The 12,756-nt window shown below is 35.1% G+C and overlaps 2 protein-coding genes across 2 annotated transcripts in view; one reads left to right on the forward strand and one right to left on the reverse strand.

Annotated features, from left to right (window-relative positions):
* Window positions 1-12,756, reverse strand: part of LOC106057118 (GTP cyclohydrolase 1-like) — a 59,957-nt gene that overhangs the window by 939 nt on the left and 46,262 nt on the right. Inside the window, exons 3-5 of the mRNA XM_056023789.1 lie at window positions 2,675-2,730; window positions 1,834-1,865; window positions 702-786 (exon numbers count right to left, since the gene is read on the reverse strand). Of these exons, the coding sequence (XP_055879764.1) occupies window positions 702-786; window positions 1,834-1,865; window positions 2,675-2,730 (173 nt within the window). The remainder of the gene's footprint in view (window positions 1-701; window positions 787-1,833; window positions 1,866-2,674; window positions 2,731-12,756) is intronic.
* LOC129925159 (probable cyclin-dependent serine/threonine-protein kinase DDB_G0292550) lies at window positions 7,678-11,848 on the forward strand. The gene is made up of 2 exons (XM_056023788.1): window positions 7,678-10,714; window positions 11,406-11,848. The coding sequence occupies exon 1, from the start codon at window positions 9,086-9,088 to the stop codon at window positions 10,460-10,462; it is 1,377 nt and encodes a 458-aa protein (XP_055879763.1). The 5' UTR covers window positions 7,678-9,085; the 3' UTR covers window positions 10,463-10,714; window positions 11,406-11,848.

Below are 12,756 nucleotides of genomic sequence, written 5' to 3' on the forward strand. Positions count from 1 at the left end.
TTTGCCTATCTTATATCTATTCATTTCCATTATCAATTTTTAACCAATAATTCTATCTTACAAATTATATAGAACTAATTGTTGGTTGGCAAGTTTGATTTATTGATTGTTAAAAAGTCAAAATTTTGTAACAATTCTATCAGTATTTTATAAATTTAATAGTTTTAAAGCCATAAGTAACAAAGTTATCTTTATGCAGCTCTATTATCAAGTATCATACATAATACAAGTAACTTTTTTAACTTTAACAGAAACATCAGGCATAATCTAATTTACTGTAACTGACTGGAAAGATGTTAAATTTTGACAATAATTTTTTTAAAATAAAAATTTACTTCATGTTTTCCATATCCTCCATATCCGTAATATTTATTTGATACCAAATTCTATAGACATAATACATGTACATATAAAGCTAACTTTCACAAGGAAACAATTGTCTTAGCATATTACTTAGACTTAGCTCCCCCAATGCCATTTCATCACATATGGTGGCAAGTTCTCTTCACAGAGTCCAGTCATAGTGACTTCCACAGCCTTTTCCACAGATTTTAAAAAGGCAGATGTGGATGGCCCTGTTTTTGCTTTCCTCTTTTTGGCTTCTATGTTATGACTTACAATCATTAATTAGTTAAGATATTTATAAATATCAACAAACATATACGGTAGTAAAATTATATCCACTCCATCTGTTAACTTACCATGCTTCTACAACAACTCCAACTCCTGCTGGCTGAATGGCTTCTGTAATGGCTAAAGCTATTTGTTTGGTGAGCCGTTCTTGAACTAGAAAAAAATATTAATTTATTAGGAACATCATTACAAATATAAGTAAATCTACTTTAATGAATATTAGGGATTTAGGATGGCACATATTTACAAAGTTCTAATCATTAAAATGTGTGAGATATATATTAACTTGTTTGACAAAAAGTGAATAATTAAAAGGCATTTAGTGACTTTTTGAAAAGACTTAGGACTTTTCGAAAGTAAAAGTAAAGTATCTTTTTCAGACCTGGTCATCTATAGGGCAGATGATGTAAAGGTCATCTGTTTCTGTGGTGCATGGTTAATGAGGGTGTCATGTGGCCAGCACAAGAAAAAACCACATTTACTTTTTCCACAACAAATGTCAGGTACCAATTAGAGCTGGGTGGACTCAGAACTGCCCTAAAGATCCCAAATTTAAAAATCCCAGTCTTCATCAGGATTCAAACCCAGGACTCACTGTTTGGAAGCCAAGAGCTTCAAAAGTAAGAATATTAAAAAAAGTTTTTTGTTAAGTAAATTTTTAAATGGTTAAAATTTATACATTTATTTATATTAAAGAAAAGGCCCAGAGTTCAAAAGACTGGGAAAATATGCTGATGACGGCTAGTCTATTTCATCATCTCATGTTACAGCATCATTGCACATATAATGAAACAAAGAAGAGACTAAATGTATAATTTATTGCTAGTTGCAACATCGGCCTACCAGAAAAAAAATGGAATAATCAACTAACCATTTTTTATTCAAACATATGCTGTTGGAATAGAGCCAATTGCTTATAAATATTTGCTATTTTTACCAGATGGTACTATAGACCAAATTTATTTATATTTTTTAGATCAAAATTAAATTCTAAGATTGTGTTTTTTTTTAGTCTTTATCAGAAGAAAAGTGAAAGAAATAAAAATATTTAAAAAACCATCAAGCTAGTAAAAAGGTTACAGTTGAGACTTAAAGATTGTTTGTTTAGCATATGTCAATCAGAAATAAATCTTTTCAGAGACCTACAATTTTTCCATGGTGTTACAAGGCTAATGTAAAAAAGATTATAAAAAAAACTACCTTGTAAGCGTCTGCTATATACTTCAACTATTCTGAAAAAAAAAATTAGCATACATAAATACATATATGGTTTTGTTTTTGTGAAAAAAAGATCTGATAATTTATGCCAAACCAGTTAAACAAGTCCTCCATGCTGTTCCACAAGGAAGTCATCATCAGAAGCAGCAACTGAACTGGTGACCCTTCAATGGCATTGTGGCACTTACAGAATTCCCCATGGTTAGCTTAGGCTTTATCTGATTATAGCAAGGGGAGGGTGTATCACAGACTGTGTGCTACATAAGTGGCCTAACCCTATCATAGTATGGTTATGGGCACTGCCATCGTGGAACCTTAAGACAGGACTTGGGTTGAAGATCCATGCATGTCCATTGGATAAAATCTTTTCTGACAGTCAACAAGATAATGGTGCCCTTATTAAAGATAGTTTGTGGAGAGTAACAATGTTTTCTAAGAACTCAGCCACTTTTTAAAACTTATTATTTTAGAATCTAAATAAAAGGTGGCACATTGTGTGCAATATTTGCACAGAGATGAACTATGAGAGGAACTGAACACAATGTACAGGATAATTTTAGTCCTTAAAAAATTAAAGTAAAGTAAATCAAGCATTTTAAAAAAGTTGTTTCAGGCTTAGAAGACTGGCTGCATGTAAAAGTATCAAGGACATAGTCATAGTCACTTCAGAGAATGATGTAGCAGTCTGCTTGACTCTTTAACACTTTGTAATTCAATAATCTTTTGATTAACCCCAAAATTTTACATTTCTTAATTTATGTGTGTCAATTGTGTTTATTGTATCAATAGAAAGTGAAAAATCAAATGCTGAGCAAAAACTTACCTGGCTAATTTACTCAGACCTAAAATTTTGTTGTTGGGTAGATAGCCTATATGTACCTGCAAAACACAAGAAATGAGATTTGGATGATGAAATACTATTAATATTATAATGAAACCATTACAAACATCATACATACAAAGACCTCAGATGTAGCCCTGCACATGGGCGTAGCCAGGGGGGGGGGGTTTGGCCCCGAAATGAAATCCCCCCCCCCGATCGGAATTTAGTGAATGATTTTTTCCTTTGATTTTGTTTATTTTAGGTGAGATTTTAATACTAAACCATCACTTGCCCCAGCACAACCAATGGGGTTTTGAGTTTTTTACCCCCTACCAGGGGGGTTCGAGTTTAAAAACCCCTACCAGGGGTTTTGAGTCTAAAACCCCCTACCAGGGGTTTTGAGTTTTAAACCCCCTACTTGGGGTTTTTGCAGTTAACTCCTCCTCTTCTGTAAAACAAAAAACAAAACAAAAAAAATGCAAACGAAAATCCCCTTATTTCAAGAGCACAGTTAAGGGAGATTTTGATTTTAAACCCCCCTCCAAAATTTACGATAAACCCCGTCTACAATATAAAAAAAAAAGCTAATTACGCACTCAAAATGTTATGAGCGTAGCTAAAGGGGTTTTGACTTAGTTTTGAGTTTAAACCCCACTTCAGCGGGGTTTGAAGGTAAAAAATACCTCTTTAATAATACAAACAAAGCAAATTATACACTCAAAATGTTATGAGTGTAGTCAAAGGGGTTTTGAGTTTAAACTCCCCTCCGGTGGAGTTTGAAGCTAAAAAGTACCTCTTCAATATAAATAAAATCAAATTACTCACTCTAAAATATATAAGCGTAGCCAAAGGGGTTTTGAGTTAAAAACCCCCGCCAGGGGGGTTTGAGGCTAAAAAATACATCTTCAGTTGAAGAAAAAAAGCAAATTACGCACTCAAAATGCTATGAGCGTTGCCAAAAGGGGTTTTGAGTTTAAACCCCCATTCAGATGGATTTGATGCTAAAAAATACCTCTTCAATATAAAAAAAAAAAAAAAGCAAATTACACACAAAAATTATTTGAGCGTAGCCAATCCAATCGGGGGTTTTGAGTTTAAACCCCTCTTCTACAGATGGCGTTTATTAAAAGTTTAAAACCCCTCCAGATGGTTTTGAGTTTAAGATCCCCCTTACAGAGCATTTTGAGGTGGAAAACCCCCAACAGATGATTTTGACGATAAAACTTCTCTTTTTGATATAAAATCTAAAGCAAACTACAGTCACTTAATTCCAAGAGCGTATTCAAGAGAGGTTACACATTTTTACCAGTGGCAGGGCTCCCTTAATAAACTGCAGTGAATAGTCATCTGCCGAAATTGAAAAACACTAAATGTGGCTCAACAAAGAAGGCTAAGACAGATTTTAGGAGTCAGTTATAGAGATCGGGTCTAAATCAAGGAAATCCTATGCCGAACTGGGGTTTGACCCCTTATTAAGATTGTGACAGAGCGTCGCATGAGGTTTGCGGGACATGTTCTCCGACTAAATGAATTACGCATAAGAAGAGTTGCAATGATATCCTAGTACAACGCCACTCATTCATTGAGGTCCTCATGGCAGGTGGGAAGAGGCTTCAGACATTACCAGTGACAGATTTTTATGAAAACAGCTTGACCCCAGACCCCATTGCTAGTATTGGCAGGTAATCTACAATTTTATGGAAACAGCTTGACGGCAAATGCGCCAAACGGCGCGGGAGGGTCTAAGTCAGTAAGAATAGCACATTAGGTTTTTGAAATAAAACTTTTTAATAGCAGGAAAATGCACTGTAGATACCTCAGAATATGCATTCTGTTGGCTTTCAATATCAGAAATAGTGATTGGCGGGGGGCTTCGCCCCGCGCTGGGGGAGCTGCTAGCGCTCCCCCAGAGCCCCTAGCTAATAATGGCGGGGAATCTACAATTTTCCCATTAACTCATGGAAGAACCTATTTTAGGGCACAATAAACGTCTTCCAAAAGAATGAAGGGTCAGAATGCAATAAAGATTATGTACATACACACACACATAAATACATAGAAGAAAAACTTTCGCCGGGGGGGGGGGGGGTGTCGGGGGGGGGGGAGAGAAAAAATCCACCCCTCAAACTCCCCCCCCCCCGAAAAAAAATCCTGGCTACGCCCATGGGCCTGCATTCCAGAGCTTGCCTTCTGTTTTTCTTTCAGCATGTGCCTTTTCTGTGAACACAAATGCATGTAGCACTAGCTTTATGTAGTAGGTTGTTATAGCAGCTGATCTTGGTAGCGTAGCACTAGCTTTATGTAGTAGGTTGTTATAGCTGCTGATCTTGGTAGCACTAGCTTTATGTAGTAGGTTGTTATAGCAGCTGATCTTGGTAGCACTAGCTTTATGTAGTAGGTTGTTATAGCAGCTGATCTTGGTAGCACTAGCTTTATGTAGTAGGTTGTTATAGCTGCTGATCTTGGTAGCACTAGCTTTATGTAGTAGGTTATTATAGCAGCTGATCTTGGTAGCACTAGCTTTATGTAGTAGGTTGTTATAGCTGCTGATATTGGTAGCACTAGCTTTATGTAGTAGGTTGTTATAGCAGCTGATCTTGGTAGCACTAGCTTTATGTAGTAGGTTGTTATAGCTGCTGATCTTGGTAGCACTAGCTTTATGTAGTAGGTTGTTATAGCTGCTGATCTTGGTAGCACTAGCTTTATGTAGTAGGTTGTTATAGCTGCTGATCTTGGTAGCACTAGCTTTATGTAGTAGGTTGTTATAGCTGCTGATCTTGGTAGCACTAGCTTTATGTAGTAGGTTGTTATAGCAGCTGATCTTGGTAGCACTAGCTTTATGTAGTAGGTTGTTATAGCAGCTGATCTTGGTAGCACTAGCTTTATGTAGTAGGTTGTTATAGCAGCTGATCTTGGTAGCACTAGCTTTATGTAGTAGGTTGTTATAGCAGCTGATCTTGGTAGCACTAGCTTTATGTAATAGGTTGTTATAGCTGCTGATCTTGGTAGCACTAGCTTTATGTAATAGGTTGTTATAGCAGCTGATCTTGGTAGCACTAGCTTTATGTAGTAGGTTGTTATAGCTGCTGATCTTGGTAGCACTAGCTTTATGTAGTAGGTTGTTATAGCTGCTGATCTTGGTAGCACTAGCTTTATGTAGTAGGTTGTTATAGCTGCTGATCTTGGTAGCACTAGCTTTATGTAGTAGGTTGTTATAGCTGTTGATCTTTTCTTTATCAGTTAGTTCACTTTATTCAACAGATTGCTTAGATTACATCTGAATGCTCACAAAAGGTTCCTTAAACTATATTTTGTCAACACAATAATTGTATACCCATAAATTTGACAGCAACATTATAATATATATATATTAAAATATAAATATTGTAATATACTAGTTTAGAGAGTAGGTTAGTTTTGTTAGTTAAATATATTGTGTATTGTTTTAGCGATGGTAAAAGTAATGACGTAGTAAGACAGACTAATGACGTAGTAGACTTAGGCGAAGAAGAGACTAACATGGAGTTATGTTAGAAGTAGGTTGTGTTTTGAATAGTAGTTGAATAGTAATTAGATACAGCGACGTTTTAGGAAGACTGGACGGATTTCCCAGTGGTTAATAAAGTATCATTTTATATAACTGAATGTTGTTATCAACTATATTCAACTTGTAATGTTCTATGGCTAATGTTAAGTAGGCCTAATAATTGATACATAGTCGAAGTCAGATTAGATTAGCCCACAACATTATTTTGGCGACCCCGAGGCCAGAACGAAACCCACGCCATTATTTTGACGACCCAGTGAAGGGATCGAAGAACGCCAGAACATTGCCTGAAGTGAGCCAGAAATTTGTAGCAGTTGAACTAGAGTTCGTGGGACATTGAGAAGTCGACAGTTTTACTTCGCTGTCAAGTAAGTTATTCGGCGTGAAGTACAGTATTTTGAGCGGCGCTCGTTATTAACTTTGCAAGGAGTTGACCGTTAGAATTACTTTGTCAGTTAGACAGTGATGTATAGAAGACGTCATTCTTCTAAAGTACTAGTCTAGATCCACTAGATCTACACACAAGTGATGGTATACCCTACTACCACACTGCGTGATCGTATGTTCAACCTGTGAGGTTGCGTATTTTGTTCATTAGAGAGAGAGTTGGACTTAGCCATTTTTTGTATCTCTCTTGAGTGAGACAGCACCACCAGTTTGTCTCAGTATTGACTTTAGCATACTGTTGTTTCTGACCTGAAGATAGTGACAAAAAAACTAAAACAAATTAATTCCACTTATCTTATTCATGGCAAACCAGTAACACAGACTAAAAACGCAAAATACCTAGGTGTTATAGTAGGCCTAAATGAAAAACTGTCATGGAATCCACATATTGATAAAACTATAAAACAATCCAACAAAGCATTAGGGTTTATTAAAAGAAATTTCTATAAATCAAATAAGAACATAAAAATAAAATGTTATTTAACCTTGGTTAGGCCAATAATAGAATATGCATCCTCCGTTTGGGACCCCTCAACTCAAGAAAACATTAAGAAACTGGAACAAACACAAAATAGAGCAGTGAGATTCATAACAAACGAATATTCACATTTGACTAGAGTGACACCATTAGTAAAATCACTAAATTTAGAAAGCCTTTAGGACAGAAGGCTCAAAAGTAAAGTAGCAATAATACATAAAACACTGAACCATAATCTTCAAATACAAAAAATTTAATAAAATACTCTGAAAGACACAAAGATAAAGGCACACTCCTCGTCCCATATGCTAGGACAAATTTGTACAAATACTCCTTCTTCCCTAGTGCTATTAGAGCATGGAATGGGTTGCCTTAGCTAGCCAGGAAAATCAGCGACTTGGCAGAATTTAAGTCATTGGTTAATATGCATGACTAAATGTATGACGCGTAGGACATAATCATCATCTTTTTTGAAGCAACGTCTGTATTACATAAGATAAGATATTAGTGGAAGTGAGACATTAGAACTTCATCTTTGTCTCCGTCAGGATTGTTTTGAGTCGTCGCAGACTACATTTTCGTCGTATACCTCACCACATCTGTGAGCTTGTTTTCATCGGGGACTGCGCGCTGCACCAGAGACATTAGCGTCGAAGTAGTTGTGAATTATTATTATCGTCGTCATCATTGAATCAGACGCCGTAGAAGGGATTCGTCGTAGAGGACATTGAACTGTTGCTGCCAGATTGACTGCACTCTTGCCACTTTAGAACTCATTCGTCGAAGAGGAACCTGAGCCGTTACTGTCTGCCTTGAGGAACTGTGGAACCTGAAGTTTGAATGAACCGATATCGTCACCTTCAGAGAACATTACACTGTGTGTTTGGTGATTGCAACACTGTGCCAGGAGTTGATCTACACTTGAGCTGTAAACCGATATCGTCACCTTCAGAGAACATTACACTGTGTGTTTGGTGATTGCAACACTGTGCCAGGAGTTGATCTACACTTGAGCTGTGAACCGAAGCCATCCAGATTGCCAGGACGGAGGAGCCTGAACTGACCTCTGACCCTTGTGTGATACTTGTTGGCCGAAAGGGATTTCAATATAAAAGATAAGTTTATTTTTCCTTCTATTAGTCTGTTTAAAATAGATTCTGTAGGACTCAGTGGCCACTTGCTAGTTTATTGCTACCAGGTTAAATCAGGGTGAACCGGGAGTGTTCTTAAAATTGGGTATTTACTAGCAAGGAGCCCACGTAAACGTATAGTTGTCTAATTGTCTTGTATGTAAACGTGAATCATTTCTTTCTTTTTTTTTTTGTATAAGTCTCGTACCGTTTTAAACTATTGTATCACTCTTGTTTCTTATCTTTCTATCAGACGAAAGTCTCATCTTTCATAGATTTATTTGGTGTATATATTTATTTCTTTATTCAATTAATTATTCTGTGTGATAATCTACGTATTGATAAAGTAGGCTACATTTATTTAGCTTTATCGAGTAGTAATCTAGATCTAAGGTGAGTCTAGACAATTAGCAGTACACTATTCTCTATGTAAGAAACCAGTGTTTTAACGTAAGAATCTCGGTAGTTAGCCGATTGATGTAAAGGGTTGGTCATTGAAAAGTTTGAGTATATTATTAGTACTTAGAAATGTTTCTAGATCTTATGTCAGTGTACATTTAGACTAGTTGGTGTATTGGTTGGATATATATGTGAAGTACATTGATGTTAATGTGAGTTTATTGAGTATATAAGTAAGTTGTCACAAAACAGTTTTGTTGACATTATAGCGAAAAGTTGAGTGTTATACAGTATATTGGAAAGAATAATACTTTTTATCAGTTGATCTAATAAGTACCGTTACTATATATAGAAATAGTGTTGTGTAAGATTATAATAGTAACATATTGGCTACAGCTCCAAGAGATTATATGGAGACTTTTCGCCAGCAAATTATTGCTGAGGCTAAACAACTAGAACTTAAAGGCAAGGACCTAACTGGTTATGTACAACAAATGGTGAATATATATAGAGAGAGAATTGATAAATTAGAAATGGAAAAGGCTAAACTAGAAACAGAGCGTAGAGAGAAAGAAAGAGATAGGGAAGCACAATTAATAAAAGAAGAGGCAGATAGAAAATTACAGTATGATTTAGAGAAATTGAGGTTAGATGCTGAATTGAAGAAACAAAATACAAATACTTATAAGACTAGCAATGATAATAACACAAATGATAGGCCTACTGTTCAGAGTGAAAACATAAACAATAGTAATAGTACAAGTAATGGTAATAACATGAATGAAAATAGAGATAATCAAAGTACTAATCATTGGCTGAGAAAGAAACTGCAGCCCTTTCAGGAAGATAAAGACAGTATTTCAGATTATTTAAAGCGTTTTGAGATCAAAATGAGCAGTTGTAACATAAGAGAAAGTGAATGGTCTCAAATCTTACTTGATTTTGTTCAATTAACTATTTGTCAGAACCATGATCATACCATTCAGAATAGTTATGATACATTAAAGAAAGAGCTTCTTAATGCCTATGGTCATAATGCCAGTACATTTAGGAAAAAATATTTTGAAAATTTTCCTAGTAGTCAGATAGATCCTCAAACAACAGTAAATCTTGAAAAAGATTATTTCTGTAAATGGATGTCATTTGAGCAAATAGATCAAAGCTATGAGGGACTTAAAAACTTTATTTTGATAGATAACTTTACAAACAAATGTGAATCTCAGTTACAGTCATTTATACAAGAGAGAAAACCACAAACTTTAGAGGACATAGTTACTATTATGAGAACCTACAGCAATGCTTATCCTAATTCATTTTCAGAGAAGGACAAGAAACAGGTTGATTTTGTAGGATATAGTAAAGAAACTAAGAATAAAGTTAGACATGAAAGCAGAAATGATAGAAATAGAGATAATACAAACTATAGAGAGATCATCTGTTTTAATTGTCAAGGTAGAGGACATAATGCTGCACATTGTAAAAAAGTGAAGTACAATAGATCAGAAAATAGGGACAGTTACAGGAAACAGAGTAGGAAAGTTGAGTTGAAAGAGAACAGAAACAGAAATAACACAAGTAGAGTGTATTTCACCAATGATAGGGACAGTAGAGAAAGTAGTGAAAGTGAAGAAGTAGAAGAGATGAACTATTGTTGGGGTGTAGAAGAAATACATTTTGCAGAAGATGAAACCAATAGAGTGAGAGTACACTCTGGTTTTATAAATGGGAAACCTATGAGGTTTGTAAAAGATTCTGGATGTAGTACAGTTGGAATTAGAGTAACTTAGTTAAACCAGATTGTTTCTTAGGATATGAGAAAAAAGTAAGGTTGATAGATGGCAGTATAAAGCCCTATCAAGCCTGTAGAGTTTTCTTAGAAACACCATTTTATACTGGTTATTGTAAAGGTTTAGCAATACCAGGATTGTCTCATGATTTGCTTTTAGGCAATATACATGGACTAAAGGAACTGACTCAAAGAGAGATTGATAGCTGGAATAGAAGACATGAATACAAAATGAGACAAAGAAATTCTAATGGTAAAATTTGTTTTAAATGTCATAGAAAGGAACATATAGCCAGACAATGTAGAAGTTGTGACCATTCAGATAGGAGATCTGACCATTATGAGTATGACAGAAATTTTGATAGAAATGCCTATGATAGACAGTATCATAGAGGGAACCCTCAGAGAAGATGTAACTCTGATGAGTACCAGGGTACAAGGGACAATTGTAGGTCATATAGACCTTACCAAAGACGAAATGGAGAAGCAGAATATAGTTGGAGAAAGTAAATTCTTGATGGTTTACTTATAAGTATATATAGATATATATACCAGCATTGGTTTAATTGTATAGTGAATGAACATGTTGAGTTCTTTTAGGTTGTAAATAAGTTGTGTATGTTATGCTATTTATTTGTATGCTATAGTATGGCACTCATAAAACTGTATTGGTGAGAAAGGGAAATAATTTGAAGAGTTGTAGTTTTAAAGGGAGATAATATATATTGAAAGCTTATTGGAAAGTAAGTATGAGCAGAAGTATTATATTTTCTTTGTGTGTATCATCACATCGATCATTTGTAAATTTTAGATTCCAGAGGAAATGGTAAACGAAGGAAGAAATAAGCTTGAATCTATTGATGGGTTGTGAATGTAGGGATTTCACTGTTTAAACGTTGTAAATACGTTGTTAATGGATGTTTTACTGTTTGTATCCATAATAGGAAAATGACATGAAGTTGTGATGCTTCTTGATGATCTTGAAGATGGACAGTGAGATGGACAGTGAGATGGTACTTGGCATCGTAAACAACATTATTGTGACGTGATGAACCTTATCTTGTACAACGTAGTAGCTTGAACCTTGTACAGCGTAACTTGTGGTAACTACAACGTGATGTTTCGTACTCATGGACTGTTACACTATGTGCAGAAAGGTTACCACTTTGAACTATGTGTCACATCACGTACCGCACTCAACAGAAGTCTTAGTATTGAACTGTGTATCACGTCAGATACCTCACTCAGCAGTAATCTTGTGTCAGAGACTATATTGACTTTTAAAAGTTGTGTTTTACAGTGACATTACTATTTGGTCAGTAATAGTGTGTTATTGAGCTTACCTTGTTGGATGTCAAAGGACTTACTTTGGTGAATTGTCATTGAACTTACCCCCCATATTTATTGTATTTGTTTTTTCAAACAAAATTCTCCTTGCTATTGTAAAGACATTTTACTGTACTTTTTGTAAAAAATTGTTAAACATTAGAAAGGGGGGAGGAAATGTAATATACTAGTTTAGAGAGTAGGTTAGTTTTGTTAGATAAATATATTGTGTATTGTTTTAGCGACGGTAAAAGTAATGACGTAGTAAGACAGACTAATGACGTAGTAGACTTAGGCGAACAAGAGACCAACATGTAGGTTGTGTTTTGAATAGTAGTTGAATAGTAATTAGATATAGCGACGTTTTAGGAAGACTGGACGGATTTCCCAGTGGTTAATAAAGTATCATTTTATATAACTGAATGTTGTTATCAACTATATTCAACTTGTAATGTTCTGTGGCTAATGTTAAGTAGTAATTGATACATAGTCGAAGTCAGATTACATTAGCCCACAACAGTATATATAATTAAATATATACAGTGCTTTTTAAGAAAAAATAGGTGCCGGTACTAAGTAGTTGATTGCCTAACTTTTAATTACTAAAAATTAATAATATACGTTAAAATACAAGAAAAGTAATACTTTTTTCAAAAGGTGCCAGTACACCGTACCGGTGCGAAAGGTCACAAAAAAAAAAGTTCAAGGTACCGGTATGTGAATATTAATGAGAAAAATTCTCAACTCATTGGCCAAATCGGGAAAACTCGAGGTCGACCGTTATAACGGGTTGAAAATGTCTCATTATCGAAAAATTAATTTTGGCTAAAATGTTTTATGAATGAATGACTTCACAAGTAAAAAAAAAATTGACACCGCTGACGTCACTAGGCTCACAGCAGTACACTAAGACATTTCTTAGCAAACAAGAACAAGTTTTAATGAATCAATTGGCACCATTTGTGCACC

This window comes from Biomphalaria glabrata, chromosome 3 (assembly GCF_947242115.1).
Source record: "Biomphalaria glabrata chromosome 3, xgBioGlab47.1, whole genome shotgun sequence".
Classification (NCBI taxonomy): Eukaryota; Metazoa; Mollusca; class Gastropoda; family Planorbidae; genus Biomphalaria; species Biomphalaria glabrata.

Bases quoted from the DNA above. Each gene is read 5' to 3' on its own strand.
- LOC129925159 (XM_056023788.1), top strand. From the start codon at position 9,086: ATGGAGACTTTTCGCCAGCAAATTATTGCTGAGGCTAAACAACTAGAA.